Source organism: Physella acuta, unplaced genomic scaffold (genome assembly GCF_028476545.2).
Source record: "Physella acuta isolate Inbredline_101_S28 unplaced genomic scaffold, ASM2847654v3 ptg000068l, whole genome shotgun sequence".
In the NCBI taxonomy this organism is placed as follows: domain Eukaryota; kingdom Metazoa; phylum Mollusca; class Gastropoda; family Physidae; genus Physella; species Physella acuta.
In genome coordinates this window covers 103,778-120,506 of record NW_026731588.1, presented here as the reverse complement: position 1 = coordinate 120,506, position 16,729 = coordinate 103,778, and the positions used below count along the sequence as shown (strand labels likewise).

General features: G+C 39.7%; 1 protein-coding gene across 1 annotated transcript; it reads left to right on the top strand.

Annotated features, from left to right (window-relative positions):
• The first annotated feature begins 281 nt into the window (after positions 1-281).
• LOC131952042 (carotenoid-cleaving dioxygenase, mitochondrial-like) lies at positions 282-16,406 on the top strand. Its single transcript, XM_059314515.1, has 12 exons — positions 282-414; positions 7,274-7,368; positions 8,083-8,338; positions 9,234-9,381; positions 10,134-10,281; positions 10,887-11,089; positions 11,799-12,047; positions 14,330-14,444; positions 14,931-15,031; positions 15,341-15,455; positions 15,555-15,621; positions 16,280-16,406. Exons 1-12 carry the CDS (start codon positions 344-346, stop codon positions 16,404-16,406), a joined length of 1,695 nt encoding a protein of 564 aa, XP_059170498.1. The 5' UTR covers positions 282-343.
• The last annotated feature ends 323 nt before the right edge of the window (positions 16,407-16,729 follow it).

Below are 16,729 nucleotides of genomic sequence, written 5' to 3'. Positions count from 1 at the left end.
TAACAGGAGGTTTAATAAAAAAGCAGAACTTTTTTCTAATGCCTGCCACGTGTTTAATCAATAATGCTTGGAATGGTTCCAAATAGGGCGAAACACAGCGATCCTGCCGCCATTTTAAAATAGGGAAATTAGTGCGCTACTCGTTGAACCATATCACGTACAAAAGGGGCAAAAACTCCTACCACACTAGATCTATTTACCGCCGAGTTATGTCGTCAAAAAAAAAAAGGCGGAAGTTGTCAAGTTTTACTCTTTTACACAGTGAACTGTCCCTTAGGAACGATAATTAAAAAGAATAAATCAGCATTACCTCCCCCAGCCGGCTGTGTACACACTGATGTAAATGCAGCACATTCGTTTAGTTAGTTACTTCAGTTGTCCAGGCCGGCGATTTCTTTATACAAGGATAAATAGGTGAGTGAAAAATGATTGATTTTAGCATGTATGTTTTCTTAATTTATTGTAAACTGGGTTTGCCTTTTAAAAAGTAAATATACGTAAAATATACGTGAAACTAATTTTTTATTTTTTATTTTGCTGTTAGTTATTCAGTATGCGGTATTGTACGTCGAATAATTAATTTAATATATTGGTATAGGGCCTATTCTTTATATTTAACTCATGTAGGGAAACGTCAGAGTTCAAACAGATTGTAGCAAGGGGTCATCAATTTATGATTTTTTTAAAAATTGGGTTTTAGACCCCTTTCCCAGTCCACACGCATCCAATTTGGACGACCCCCCCCCCCCTTCCTCCTACCCCCCCCCCCCCCCCACACACACACACACATCCAATGTATACGTCCACAAAAAAATTAGTAGACCTCTTAAAATCTACCAATTTACCATTTCAATAACTTTTATCATGTATGTATTGGTTTTTATACGGATTTTATGTTTTCGCTAATGTTCAATGCTATGTCTAAATATCAAAAAGTATAATCTAGAGCTTAGAGGGAAACAGTATGTTTTAAATGTCATTGTCTATATTGAAAGGATTTCTCTATTACCAACCAAAAACTCATGCAAAGTATTAGAAACTGTGTGCACGCGTGTGTGTGCGTGTGTGTACGCGTGAGTGCGCGTTCGTGTATGTGTGTATGTTTGTGTGTGTGAGTGTGGGGGGGGGGGGGGGGGTGTGCTAATACTGTTATTTTCCGTACTTGTAGGATAATAGTAATAACTAAATTAAATCTAAGTATTTTATAGATTTATAGGTAGCAAGGCCTCCTCCAGTTCATGACCTCTATTTCACTTTAATTCATCTCTAGCTAAGTTATCAAAAAAGGTGCTTTTTTATATTAGTCTTCATCCATAAAGACGTCACACTCGGCTGGGATTCAGAAAGCGTGACGGCAAACATTTGCAACAATGTTAAAAATTGAATTGAAGCTGTTTCCTCGCGTTGGTGAAAAGGTTCGACCGAGTTCACAAGCCTAAATATTTTTAAACAGTTTTTTTTTTGTGTTTACAGCTTTGAGAGAGGTGATGGGGTGAGGTATGTCGTAAAGTTTTAGTACTTGCGAACTTGCTATTTGGAGTAGGGGAGGTAAACAGGGTAAAAAAAATCACGTACGTCGCTTATTATACAGATAACTCCAGTGTAAGGTAAAAATACCGGTTTTTATTTACGTGTTGAGCTGTGTTTAAAGAAATAAAATACTTAAAAAAAAAACTTTTTAAAAAACCACGTTTTTCTTGTGGACTAAAAAGTAGAAAATAACTATTTACATACATTTGATGACAAAAAACGTGGGTACGTTCACCATCAAATTTCCCGACCCATCTGCCCTACCCACGTTTTTTGTCATCAAATGTATGTAAATAGTTATTTTCTACTTTTTAGTCCACAAGAAAAACGTGGTTTTTTAAAAAGTTTTTTTTTAAGTATTTTATTTTCTCCTTTTTAGTCCGTTGCTACACATGAAAAACGTGGTTTTTAAAAAAGTGTTTATAAATACACGGACTAAAAAAATCTTGAGCGACCAGGATTCGAACCTGGGTTGTCGCGGCCACAACGCGAAGTACTAACCACTATACGATCACGGCCAGCGCGCTCACATCGATTGGGGCCGAAGTAACTGTGTCTATAGGCCTCCAGTCTTGTCGGTATCTTTAGAAATCATGTCCTCAATTTTATGGTCCTTGGGGCGTAATTAAATTAAGCTAATTACGGTCTCTAATTGCTAGTTTTTATGATTGCATCTGAAATTGTTAGGCGAAAGTAACCTGCATGCCAAATTTCAGAACTATAGAACAATCAGAAGAGGGCCAATTTTCGATGTCAATTTTAACAACAAACACATCCACGCGAAGCTGAGTTAATAAAAACGTTTTAAAAAAACCACAGTCTTAACTTTATATTTTACGTGCAGGATAAACATTTTTATGTTTGTTTTAAAATGTAAGAACTCCGGTGTTTAATTTAACATGTGGACGCCCTCATGGATCCGAACTCACTTTCAAACACTCCCCCTCCCTTCCCGTACAGGCGAGAACACGAGAAAAAAAATCCCTTGACGAAATACAACAATAACACACACCATGATCTAAGCAGACGAGTCTCGATATTTAGGGACAACACGCTATCTAAGGGAGAAAACTCAAAAAAAAAATCATACAACTTTTGCCCTGTAGTTAGTTCTTTGAAGAAAATAAAAAAAGAAAAGCAGGCTGGAATCTGAGTTATCGGTCCATAAGGCTGACTTGTAATACTTAGTTGTGTTGGCGATTACGAGCTCTTGATACGATACCATATCTTCTCAATTCGTTAACATACATTCTTAATACTATACCATAAATTCTTAATACTATAGCATACATTCTTAATACTATAGCATACATTCTTAATACTATACCGTACATTAGTGAGAATATACCAGCATTTCTCGATACGATACCATAAATTGTTGATAAGATACCATAAATTCTTGAAACGATACAGCAAATCACCAACGACAAACATTTAAGGAATCGTGCCCATAAACAAACATTTAAGGAATCGTGCCCATACTATATATCACTATGAGAGTATGATGTTGGTATGTATAAGATTTTCGTTCAGATATCTCTTTCGAGGGGGAGGGGGGGGGGGGCATTGCCCTACTGTGCATCTCCAACGCTACCCCCTCCCACCTCGACGAAATATAAAAATACATCGTTTATATAGAAAACTAACATACCCGTCTGACGAAAATATAAGAACAGTTTCATCAATGCGTTACCAATCCCAAATTCTTAGACGCGTGACCTTGTTTTCTAAAATTGAGTTATTGAAATGTAAACAATACCTGCACTTGGATCATATTTATCGGGGCACGGGTTTACCTACACTCAGAGGCGTAGCGAGGGGGGGGGGGCGCACCGGGTGACACCATTTAGGGGGGTGACACCAAGGCAAAAAGAGCAAAATATATAGAGAAAAACTTGAGGGGGGGTGCAAATCAAAAGTTCGAGGGGGGGGGGGGGCGGTGCAAATCGAAAGTTTGAAAGTTTGTCCCCGGGAAGGGTCGTTACCCCTCTGGGGGGTGACACCATTAAGTGCCGCACCGAGTGACACCCGACCTCGCTACGCCACTGCCCAAAAAACCATAGGCGCCAAATCGCACCCTGCTGGGGCGCCGGCGGACGCGCCTGATGATGTAAAGTGAACGACTCTAAAACCCAATCGTATGCATAGTAATCAATGTTTAAAACGGACGTAGGCGCATAATGCTCACGGGATAGCACGCGGCGCAAAATTGCACCCTGCCGCAGCGCCGCCTGATTCACCTTATTAAACGACTATTGTGCCCCATTCTATCCATAGTATATTGCACTGTTTAAAACGAAAGTTGGCGCCATAGCGCTCACACTAAAGATCCGTGCGCCAAATCGCACCCTGCTGGGGGCCGCCCGTGCGGAATAGTAATTTTTTTTCACCAGAAACCTCAGGAGTATTCTCATCTACTCCCCAAAGTTTTATGACGATCAGATGAATGGTGTCGAACCGCATCCGACTTTTATTTTTTTATATACCGCATATAGACAAAAAAATTGCACCCTGCGAATTTGGATATTTGTTTCGCAGAAACCTCCCCATGAACATTGTTAACAACTTCCCAAAGTTGCACGGCAATGTGACGAAAGGTGTAGTAATGTATAAAAGACAGACACACACAGACACACACAGACACACCCACACACCCACACACACACACACACACACACACACATACATTATCCGCCCCTCTCCGTAAATTCTGACTGCACCTCCCCCTTTACTCGAAAATAGATTTCAAATACCTTTCCCGAATGTCTGAACGAAACACTAATCATAATACATGCATGCCTGCGCGATCACAACACAAGTTATTTTCAGCGTCAGCATAAAATGAAACACGAAGCAACAGCCGTCGTATCACTATTGTGTTTCGACAATTACCTGATAACACAATCGATGGGTGCATAAAGTTCGTACATCTGCACGCAAAGTTTGTTAACAATGTATTGATTAGGCAGCTATGTGTGTGCTTGCAAGCCGCGTCATTTAAAAAACGTGAAGTCGGTGCATACGTGCTGAACTAGCTGGGTGATTGATAAAAAGACTGCTCTAATTTTTGTTCTGCTAGAACTGAGAGGCCGAACCTTTATATTTAAAGTAAGTCTTTTATGTGGATAGTGTTGTGACAAATTATTTTACTCATAATTATGCCAATCATAACTACCAATTGTTTAATTTTTTTATAAGAAATGTATGTAATTTAATGATCAAACTTACATAAAGTCAATATATAAGCCTAGTTTTACAAAACATTTTAGCATTGTTTTTACCGAAAATGAAATGGAGAAAAATTAAAAGAAATGATGAACTTCTTTGCTTGAAACGATATTAACTGTAATCAACTAATTAATAAACCGTACACTTTATAATAATAGTTATTTGGAAAGTGAGGAGGCAGAAATGAATAACTCACCCCTTTTCCCCACAATCTATAGGAATTGAGAGGGCTGTAAGTTTAAGGCTTAGTTTATACAGCTGTTGTTGAATATGTTACGGCCAAAGCTCGAAGTGCGGCCAATTTGGGCATTGGCTGGCCAGTTCGCGCATTGACCAACTCGTTGACCAACGTCGTTGACCATTCACTGAAGCAAATGTGTTTTCAGACTTTGTGAAATTATAATTTCTCAAAAACAAATGTACTTTGTGTTGTAAACATATGTGTTCAATTAGTTGAAGACGGCGGCAGATTTTAGATAACATTTCTGGTTCAATTAAGCGATGTTTTACATGGTTATAAATATATCACATGCAGATGTACATGATGTGTGTCACGTGATGGTTCCAATCACTTGATTACACCCCTACCCCTCTCCAGTAGCGTAGCGAGGGGGGGGTCGGGGGGGGGGGACATATGTCTCGGGCGCCGACCTTAGGGGGCGCCAAAATGGGTTGGAAAAATAAATTTTAAGGCTTAGGGGGGGTGCAAATCGAAAGTTTGAGGGGGGGGGTGCAAATCGAAATCATGAGGGGGGGGGGGTGCAAATCGAAAAGGGTCGCTACGCCTCTGCCGCTCTCAACCCCCAGTCCACCTTGTCGACGTGATTATTAAACTGTGTAATTAAGTGGTTTCGTGATTGTTTGACTGTGACTCAACCTTGACCCTTACTCTTTCATTACCCGTCTGGATAGTACAATTTCACATCAGACTCACGCTGTCTGTCAAGAGAAATGCTGATTTAATGCCTCGATACCGACCAGTTGTAATTTTCCGCCTCTACAACTTATCTCTAAACCTGTGTCTCAACCAGGCTTTACAAAATATATTCGTCATCTGGTATTGTTACATTATAATAACTACTTCTGTTCTTTTTATAAGAATATCATTTATAACACAACTATAATTTTAAAATTGAGTTTATGAAGAAAATACTGTAAAATTGTCCAAGGGGTCATCCATTTATGACGTCCACAATTTATTTTTGGATTTTGGCCCCCCCCCCCCCCCCCCCCCCCCGTCCACAAAAGTCCACATAATTCCCTATTAAAAGTCTAATTTTTTCGACCCCCCCCCCCTTCCGTGTGGACGTCACAAATGGATGACCCCTAATGCTACTACTCTAAATACACTCCTATGTTAAATACTTGCTCCATGTGAACATACGAGATAGGTCATCGTATAGTTAATAAAGTTTGTGGAAGGCTAACTGTGTGGGGCGGGGGGGAGGTGGTGGACAAGCTAGACAGTCCATCTATCCTGACCACGTGATAAGCTCAAGTTTGACCCTGTCACCAGAACAAGTGACAGCCGGTGTTCATCACGTGACCAACCCTCCCTGGCATGTCATCGTCATGCGGTCACAAGAAACAATATGGCGTGTTGTATGGCTTACCTGGCCACTCGTGCTGGTTTTATAACCACTGCTCCAATGACACCGGTCGCTTACACAACGGTACTGATCACATATAAAACTATACTGGTCACATACAAATTGGTACGGGTCACATATAAACTAACACTGGTCACATATTAAACTATAATGGTCACATATAAAACTATATTAGTCACATATAAAACAACACTGATCACATATAACATGACATAGATACAGATTAACATTACTAGTCACATGAAAAACGTTAGTGGTCGCATATAAAGCGACTAATCATATAGCCTACAAAATGTCTATTCCTGTCTTACATATAAACTCTCCAAGTCATATGTAAATCTCCTCTTGTCATATATAAAACAACCAAGTTTAAATGTATACGGTATTATAGAAAAGACTACGAGTTATATCTAACACGTCTACAAATTGTCTCGGTTTAGAGGTCATCCACAACATACGTCACGTGTTTAAAACTATTTTTATCCTCCACCTACTTTCGTCACACATCGTCACACATCGTCACAAAAACTGACAGTATATTGATCAATGGTAATTACGATTTTAAAAGACATTATTTTTAAAACGCAAAATAGCGGATACAAATCCAGTTTCTAACATATTTTTTAAAACTGCAATAGTGTGTCGGCACGCTTTCTAATCACCCGTCCCATGACTCCCCATCTCATAGAAGTCGTCATGTTGTCACAAAAATCTGACTCCCCCCCCCCCCCCCACCCTCCTAACTATGAGTATGTCATTGTTTACGGGCAACAATTTAACTAGAGTTTCTTTGACGAAAGTTTTAACATAAGCGTTGAGAGCTAAAAAACAACAACACAGATATGAATGGTGGAGAGTGTAGAGTTTTTGTAACTGGATGCTAAGACATATTCGGCATTTAACAGACAGGGACTGGAGACAATGGAGAAGAAACTCCCCCAGTACTTTGATCTGGACCAGACAGCCCATCTTGACCAGCCAGTGGTCACACAGCTGACAGGTTAGTCACTGTTATACCTTCGTCGTCATGTCAGGTACATGGTCCAAACAATAACTTCTGCTGTTAATCGTTTTGATGATCATACCACATATAGGGTAAGATCTACCTACCAGGAACGTAAATAACTACCTTTATTGATGCCACAAGAAAACCGTGTCAGAATAAACATTAAAATGGTAATTTAAGAACAGTTTAAAATAGGAACTATGATAAGTAAGTGTAGCTCACTTTCGAACCATGCGGGCGAATGGGCAGGTGTAGTAGAGCGAACAGGGCGGGCGAATGGGCAGGTGTAGTAGAGCGAACAAGGCGGGCGAATGGGCAGGTGTAGTAGAGTTCACCTGTTTTAGTGGCATAATAAAGGTATATTTGGGTCAGCACTATGCCCAGCAGCCTTTACTTTCCTTGACTAGTCAGTTACCATTTGAATTAGGTGAGCTCACGTAAGTGCTACTTAATCCAGGGATTCGAACTCGATACTTTCGAAAACTCTACCATTCGACCACGCCGAAATATAACTATGCATTTTTTATGATTTTTTAAAATTTTTATGAGATTTTAATTTTACAATTCAATTTGCCAATAACATTATAGATGAAAAGTTAAAACAACAAAAAATTAACATTTCGTAAGTTTAATTACTCCATGTAAACTTTTGTAATCTTTTTTTTTATAAGAAAAGAATTCTAGAAATTGAAACAAAAATATTTCCAGGAAGTTTACCAGACTGGCTGTACGGGTCCCTGTACAGGTGTGGCAGCGGCATCTACAAGATGGGGGACACCCGCTGGAGCCACGCCTTCGACGGTCTGGCCGTCATCCACAGGTGGACCATCCACCAGGGCAAGGTGACCTACCTGTCCTCCATCTTGGACACGGAGCAGTACAAGAAGTGTGTCAAGTTCAACCGGCTGGTGGGGGACAACTTCGGCTCCAGCTTCCCAGACCCGTGTAAAAGTATTTTTAGCCGGTCAGTTCGTTGGGAAGTTGGGGGGGGGGGGGGGGGGGGGGGGGGGCTACACTATACTCGAAGTTAAGTCCATGCTGGTGGGGGACAACTTCGGCTCCAGCTTCCCAGACCCGTGTAAAAGTATTTTTAGCCGGTCAGTTCGTTGGGAAGTTTGGGGGGGGGGGGGGGGGGGGGGGCTACACTATACTCGAAGTTAAGTCCATGTGTGCATGGTAAGAGTCAAAAGTTCCCCCATTTTGTATAGAGGAGTGGGGTCGGTGTGCTCGAGTCGGCAAAGCTCATGGCTGCTAAACCGAAAAATCTAGAGTTCGAACTCGGGCAGATGAGGCTCGTTAGATGTGGACAGCCACTCTTTAATGAGAGACAACTCCAAAATCAAACAACTGCTGCCTTAAATCGGAGTCAGTGGCCACAATGGCACATAACCAGTTGACACGTATCCTTTATTGTGTTGGAGGGGGATCCCTTCCAAGACTAAAATAAAGAAGAAAAAGTATAGAGGAGTCTCTATTCGCTCTCTGTCTCAGAAGATAGTTTCGCTGTCGGAGATCCCTTAGCTCTTATGCCACCTCTAACTAAAGACAGGATCAGTATTCTCTATAACACTGCATTATCGTTCTTGATGCCGCGTAGATTGGTAGGTTCGGATCCCGCTTGGTTAAAGATTCTCTGTCTTTACTTTGACTATATTCTGTACCCGTGACTACCCTTAATTAACGTTCAAAAAACACGCTGTGTTTATATTGCTATTTTTAGTAACAACGCCTGCTTCTAACCCCTCAACACTGTCTCTCTCACACGACTAAATTGATCCTCTCTATAACATGACATTACTATGTTCTCTCTCCCTATGCAGTATCGATATTCCCTCTCACATCACAGTATCGATCCTCAGATTGTTCAGCTACTTCATACCACGGCCTCCAGCCAAGTACGACAATACAGCAGTCAATATCGTGGAATTTGGGGATCGAATCTTTGCGCTGACGGAATCAACCTTGATCAACGAGGTGACTCTGGACACACTCTCGAAGAAAGACCAAGTAAATATTTTTATAAGCTTTCTTCAAACTCAATTTAAAACACTTAAAATAACTTTAAATTTGCTTAAAAAAATCAATTCAATGTATGTTGTTATTGTGATACAGAATTGAGCCTTAACGTTGAAAAGTGGATATCTTTGTCCTGATATCTTTTATCTATGAGATCATTTGTCCTTGAGACAATTTGACCTGATATTATCTGTCCTAATATCATTTGTCATGGAACGGTTGAGACGTATTTATGTATATCCCGTAGTCTGGTGATGTTTCAGTCATCACAAATATCCTTTTCATCATATTCATCCAATCATCTCTATCATCCATCATTCATCACTTCTGCTGTAATGAGTTTAAGGCACGTCCATGCGGGTTCAGACCTCCGAAGATCGTCTATCCCGCCCCCCCCCCCCCCTTCACCGAAACAAAATTTATATAGAAAATATATACTTTTACCAGTCTCCGCCCCTCCACCCCCCCCTAAATTTCAAATTCCCCTCTACCTACGGAGAAAAAAGTCCGAAAGAAACTCTGCTGCAGGCTGATTTGTTTTACTACTTGCGACAGATCATAATTATGACCATTAGTCCCTGTCACCCATTACGTCATTTAGATGTGGTCTTTATACCGAATTCATAGTATCTTTTAATTTCATCTTCTGTCTGTTTCTTAAAGTTTCTTAATTTGTTGATTAAATTTTAAAATGCATTCAAAACAACCAAATACTTTTTCGTTTTGTTTGCTGTTCGTTCTAGATTGATGTTCGTAGTTTTGTAGCAGTTCACATTGGCACAGCACATCCCCACTCAGGTGAAGATGGCACCATGTATTATTATGGAACCTGCATGGCCTACCCCAGGGCGTACAACTTTATCCGGATACCCCCGGGAGGAGTGGAGAAAGGTCAGAACTATTACAAATACACTAGTGTAGAATTGTAATTACTTTTCTAGATTCATTTAGTGTGTGGGTACACGACTGTATGCCACTACACATTATTTACACCACCGTATGCCCCCCACACATCAACTACACCACCGTATGCCCCCCCACACATCAACTACACCACCGTATGCCCCCACACATTACCTACACCACCGTATGCCCCCACACATTACCTACACCACCGTATGCCCCCACACATTAACTAACCACCGTATGCCCCCACACATTACCTACACCACCGTATGCCCCCACACATTAACTAACCACCGTATGCCCCCACACATTACCTACACCACCGTATGCCCCCACACATTACCTACACCACCGTATGCCCTCCACACATCAACTACACCACCGTATGCCCCCACACATTACCTACACCACCGTATGCCCCAACATCAACTACACCACAGTATGCCCCCACACATTACCTACACCACCGTATGCCCCCACACATTACCTACACCACCGTATGGCCCCACACCAGCCGTGCATCACCTACCTATACAGTGCTGTACCTGATATCCCTCCCCCCCCCCCCCCCCCCCCCCCAATGTTCCTAGAACTGTTCAAGCAAGCTGAGATCGTGGCCAGCGCGGCCAGCAGGTGGAAGATGAACATCAGTTACACACATTCTTTTGGAATGTCCGAGAACTATTTCATCCACCTCGAGCAGCCGGTCGCATTGAACGTCACCAAACTGATGACCTTGAAAATCGCTGGGAACAGTCTGGAAGATTCCATCCTCAGCTTTCCCGGCGAGACGGTATAATTTGATTTGTTCGGTAACCTAAAGTGTGTTTGTGTTGAGGTGTGAGTTTTACGTTTGAGGTCAAACTCGATTGAGGGAGGGTGTTTAGATTTTAGTTGAGGTTTAGATTAGATGTCAGGGTGATACATCTCTTGAGGATGTTAATAAGGTGTTAAGGTGTGGTATTTAAATTTAGCTTAAACTAGGTGTCTGTTGATTTTTATGGGACGGTGTAGTCGGATCATGTAACTTTCGACTTCTAACCATAAAGTCTCGAGTACTAATCCGAGTTCATTCCAATAAAACGTCGTTGAGTCAGCCCAGATGTGATATGTATCGGACTAACGTAAAGGCGGCTGACCATACTGCACCTGTATATGTCGAGGTAACTGAAACAGGTGAACTCTACTTCACATGCCTCATGAGCCGTCAGTTTTTTTAAAGGTACTTTACTTTTGTTATGGATTCTCGTTTGGTAGGTGTTAAGATATTTTTCTAGGGTTAGTATTGTTTTGCAGTATATGTGTAGAGATGGTCAGTGTTGTGTTTTAACAAATTACAAGCCTTTTCATTTTAAACATTAGTGTAGGCCCTACACATATTTCTTTGTATCGCTTGTAAAATGAATTCAATATAAACACTATAGGAGGAATGGTATTAGTTTTTTTTCTCCTCCTTTGTTACATGTAAAGGTAAATAATTTTCAATGTTTTTCCTCACACAGCTCAATTTCATCGTGTTAAACAAAACTACGGGCCAGAAGGTGCCCATCACCTACAGGGCACCCCACGGGTTCGTCTTCCATTTCATCAACTGTTACGAGGAGGGCGGGTTCATCGTGTGTGACGTCTGCCTGTATAAAGATGGTAAAGTCATCAAGGAGCTGTACCTGGAGTCGCTGTGTAACGAGGAACAGACGATGGAGTCACACCCACACTTTGCGCGCTTTGTGTTACCTCTGTCAGTGGAGGAGGTGAGCAGGGGCGGATTAAGCTTCAGCGGGGCCCCTGCCTGAAACTTCTTCCGGAGCCCCCTTTAACTTTATATATATATAAATCTATCTATATATCTATCTATCTATCTATCTATCTATCTATATATATATATATATATATATATATATATATATATATATATATATATATATATATATATATATATTTATATTTGTATATATTTAAATATATATATATATATATATATATATATATATATATATATATATATATATATATATATATATATATATTTACATATGTATATATTTAAATATATATATATATATATTTATATATATTTATATATATAGATATACATTTATATATAAAGATATATATTTTTATATATTTATATATATTTATATATATATATATATATATTTATATATATTTATATATATTTATATATATATATATATATATATATATATATATTTATATATATATATATACATGTAGTTTATATAATGACATATCACAAAACAGGGGCCTTCCCAGAAATAAAGGTCGAATGGAATAAACTAAAGGTTAACAGAAGCCATAACATAGACAAAAAATGTTACATTTATTTAATGTAATGTTAAATTACATTGAGACATAAGAGCATTTAAAGTAACTATTATTTATTTACTAATGCAAAATAAATTATGAATACATACATTTATTACATTTTTTTTTTACTTAGAACTAAAGAACAAGTAACTTTTATAGGGAACATTCTCGAGCTTTCCTCTTCTATTATTTCTGTATAATTCAGTGAGCTTATAGTGTCATTTTCTATGCTCATAAGTGAGAGCATACTAAGTCTCTTCTGTCCCAAAGTGCTTCTTAGATCGCTTTTAATCTTTTTTATTTTGGAAAATGAGCGCCCTCCGCTGCAGTTAGACGTCATCATACACAGATAAATTCGAAGAGCAATGTGCACATTTGGAAAGCTCTGAATGCACTTGAATCTATTAATAATAATTTATTTTGAAGATATACACTTAAAATTGTTAGCTAAGTAACCGACAATATGGAAGAATATTATGAATTCATTATTTATTGTGCATAAAAAATAATATTTTGTGAATGGTGGAAAACCTACGAGGGGGTTAATTTTTCAAGATGGCCGCCGTTGTCATAGTTACCAAGATTTTTCCACAATTTTTTTTTAGTGGAAATGCATATGCGGATGTATTTCAATAAAGCTGTAAAGAAATAACTGTTTTCTAATGAGTATTAAAAAAGTTTTTACCGGAGCCTCCCCCCTAAAATTATTTTTTACTTATCAAGACGAAAACATTCACTACCGCTAAATTCCAAGGAATTCACAACTCAAATGTTTTAATGGGTGAAACTTCGGGGCGGGTAGACAGTTGGGGGACATGTCGGGTGTGTGTGTTTGTGGGGGGGGGGGAGTAGATGCCATGCCCTAAAATAGAGTCTCATCCGGTTTTGAGAAATCAAAATTTGGGGGCCCCTGCTGCAGCCCTTTCAGCAACCCACTTAATCCGCCACTGGAGGTGAGGGGTGGGCTTGGTAGGGGTCGGTCTGTGTTTTAGTTGGGGTCTGTGTTTAAGTTGGGGTCTGTCTGTGTTTTAGTATGGGTCTGTGTTTAAGTTGTGGTCTGTCTGTGTTTTAGTAGGGGTCTGTATGTGCTTTAACTTTTAGTAGGGGTCTGTGTTTATGTTGGGGTCTGTGTTTTAGTATGGGTCTGTGCGTGTTTTAGTTGGGGTGTGTCTGTGTTTTAGTAGAGGTCTATCTTTGTTTTAGTAGGGGTCTGTCTTTATTTTTGTAGGGTTCTGTATTACTAGGGATCTCACCATTTTTTAGTTGTGGCTCTGTTCATGTATTACAGAGCGTTCTGTTCATGTTTTAAGCAAAGGCGTTTTCATATTACGTTTCGATCTGAGTCCACCCAGCTCTGAAGGGGTACCTGATTTACGATAGCTAACGTTTAGGAGGCAGTATCATATTACCCTGTGACTAGTATCAGCCACACTATCCCATCATTTGCCTAAGTCACACAAACAGGTGAACTCTACTTCATCTGTCCCATGAATCGTCAGGTCCGCAACGGTAAATTTACTGATTTACTTTACACATCAGTATCTTTGTGTTTCTGCAGCGGTTTGTTCTAGCCTTAGCAATACACTTTTTGATATTGCCAGAATTATTTTCGATCTCTCCCCCCCCCCCTCCCCCTCTACAGAAAAACATACAACTAATACAAATATATGTACGTAAATAAAAGCAAAACGGGCAAATATTTCAGGCCGACATCGGACAAGACCTGATCACGCTACCGGACACTTCCGCCACTGCCATGGTAACCAGCCGGTCAAAACAGGAAGTTGTCGTAGATTTGACAAGTGACCCGATGTTTGATGGTAAAAATAATTGTCAACTTTCTTCTTTTTGACAAAATACATTTTGACAATTTTTTCTGATTTCGAATTTGTGTTAAATACCTGGACACAATGCAAAAAACGACTGTTAGCAATCTGTTATTAACTAAAGTAAGGGTTAAGATTATCGTGAGATCTAGTTTTTGTTGTTGTTGTGAAATGATCATTTGCTATAGGGCTGGTAAGTAGGTCATCAACCTGTTCTACGGCTCAATAAAACCTGCATGAGCCATAGAACTGGTTGGTGACCTACTTACCAGCTCTATAGTTGTTTAACTAGGTCTAGCTTTATTAAACAGGAAGAGTTCCATATAAAATACGTTAAAAGTAGTATTTCGACCGAAAGTCATTCGCTAAAATTAAAAATTTGTAACCAACAGAATTTTTTTTTTAAATTTAAGCTGATTACTTAGGCAATCAAATAGTCCTTCACTGAGTTCGCCACTGATTTTAGTGTTGTTCTTTCAGCCTCGTATGTTATGGAGCTACCTCGTATCAACTACAGCTTCAATGGCAAAAGATATCGCTATTTCTACGCTACTACAGGTTTCCATACGAACATAAGAAAGGTCAGTTAAAAGAAAATGAATATCAAGCAAATCTTCCACAAATACATACTTTACTTATTTCCTTAGGTAAACCTAGGAGAAAAAAAAAATAATTACATCGCTATTAATTACGCTTTTCTTAAGTTATTTAAAATTGTAGTGAGTTTTTTTTTTTAAATAATGCATTTTCTACTTTTTAGTGCATAATTATATAAAATCTTGCTATTAAAACGGTTTTTATTTTTTAAATGTGAATACTTTAGAGATTTTAACACAATTGAATTGCATGACTAAATTAAAACCATTTAAAAAAAATAATCTGTCCCCCAGCTGATGAAGTGTGACGTCATTGAGAAGGTGGTTCACGAGTACACGTGTGACGAGCACCACATCCCGGGTGAGCCGGTTTTCGTGTCAAGGCCGGGCGCCGTTGCTGAAGACGATGGTAAGATCCCCCCCCCCCCCCCGCCCGTCACACCCTATTTACATAGTGGTAGAGGTAGAGAGAGTAACTGAGGTAAAACCTTGGGTTTAACTGATAAAGACCCAGTAACTGACAACATTGACGACGCTTACAGTATATTGGATGTGCGAGCGCTGGAGTTTCAAGGGTGATTTTTAAAAGCTTGAAAAAAAACTACATAATGTGGCTGTTTCAGTCAAATTTCTTTTCGAACCTGGCCCATATTGCTGATGAAGTAGTCCACCAGTACATCTGTTTCGGTGAACTCGGCATATGAAGAGATAGTGTGGTCAGCACTATACCCAGTCGCCGCTACTTTCCCTAACGTGAGTCAGGTACCCATCAGAGCCGGGTGGATTCGACGACGTTCTACGGAACCCAGTCTTGGATTCGAACTCGAGATATTTGTACCATCGGACCATGCCGTCCATGATCTAACAACCATTGCACAAAATAAAATTGTGTAAGTATCTTTCGAGAGGGGAGGGATTAGTAAAGGAACTGAAGGGAATCTTAACGTACAATATTTCTTCATCAACAACTAGTTTAGTAGGGTCTATGTAGTTTACACACATATTTAGGCAAACGCACTTGATAAACCTTTTGTTACATACACTGAATGTATTAAGCCTCTTCGTTCACATGTGTGTACATGGCAAAACTACTGCATAATGTGCTGTAACACTATTTTTGTTTTTCTATCCTGTCTTTACTATCGTCTTAGTCTCATTAGTGAGGTTGCTCGGGTTGTATTTTGATTACATTCAGCTTAAATTTTTCCACCCCACCCCCATGGACCATTCCAGGTGTGGTACTGTGTCCCATAATTGCCCTGACCACCGACCACCCATCGTACCTAGTGGTGCTGGACGCGGCAACTTTCACGGAGCTGGCAAGGGCGACAACTCCACAGGACATGAAGATGAATCTTAGTTTCCATGGCAGCTTCATAAACAAAGTCTTTTAGTCGGGATATTGGCGCGATACGTCATGCGCACAACATACCTCCAGTGGTGTGTACAGTGTCATGTAGAGTTAGTTCAGTTCAACATCTAGCTGTGTATACAATGTAGGACACCGTACAAATTTACAGCACCCCTCTAGTAGTGTGTACAATGTAGTTAGTTCAGTATAAGTTTACAAATGATCTCTAGTAGTGTGTACTATATATGTAGTTCAGTACAAGTATACAGCACACCTCTAGTATGTGTACAATGTAGTTAGTTCAGTACAAGTTTACAAATCATCTCTAGTAT

What these genes read in the sequence shown, in the direction of transcription:
- LOC131952042 (XM_059314515.1), top strand. Translation starts at nt 344, where the DNA reads ATGCAGCACATTCGTTTAGTTAGTTACTTCAGTTGTCCAGGCCGGCGA. An exon ending in AGTGGTCACACAGCTGACAG is followed by an intron (nt 7,369 to 8,082) that starts GTTAGTCACTGT and finishes AAATATTTCCAG; the next exon opens with GAAGTTTACCAGACTGGCTG. An exon ending in TGTAAAAGTATTTTTAGCCG is followed by an intron (nt 8,339 to 9,233) that starts GTCAGTTCGTTG and finishes ATCGATCCTCAG; the next exon opens with ATTGTTCAGCTACTTCATAC.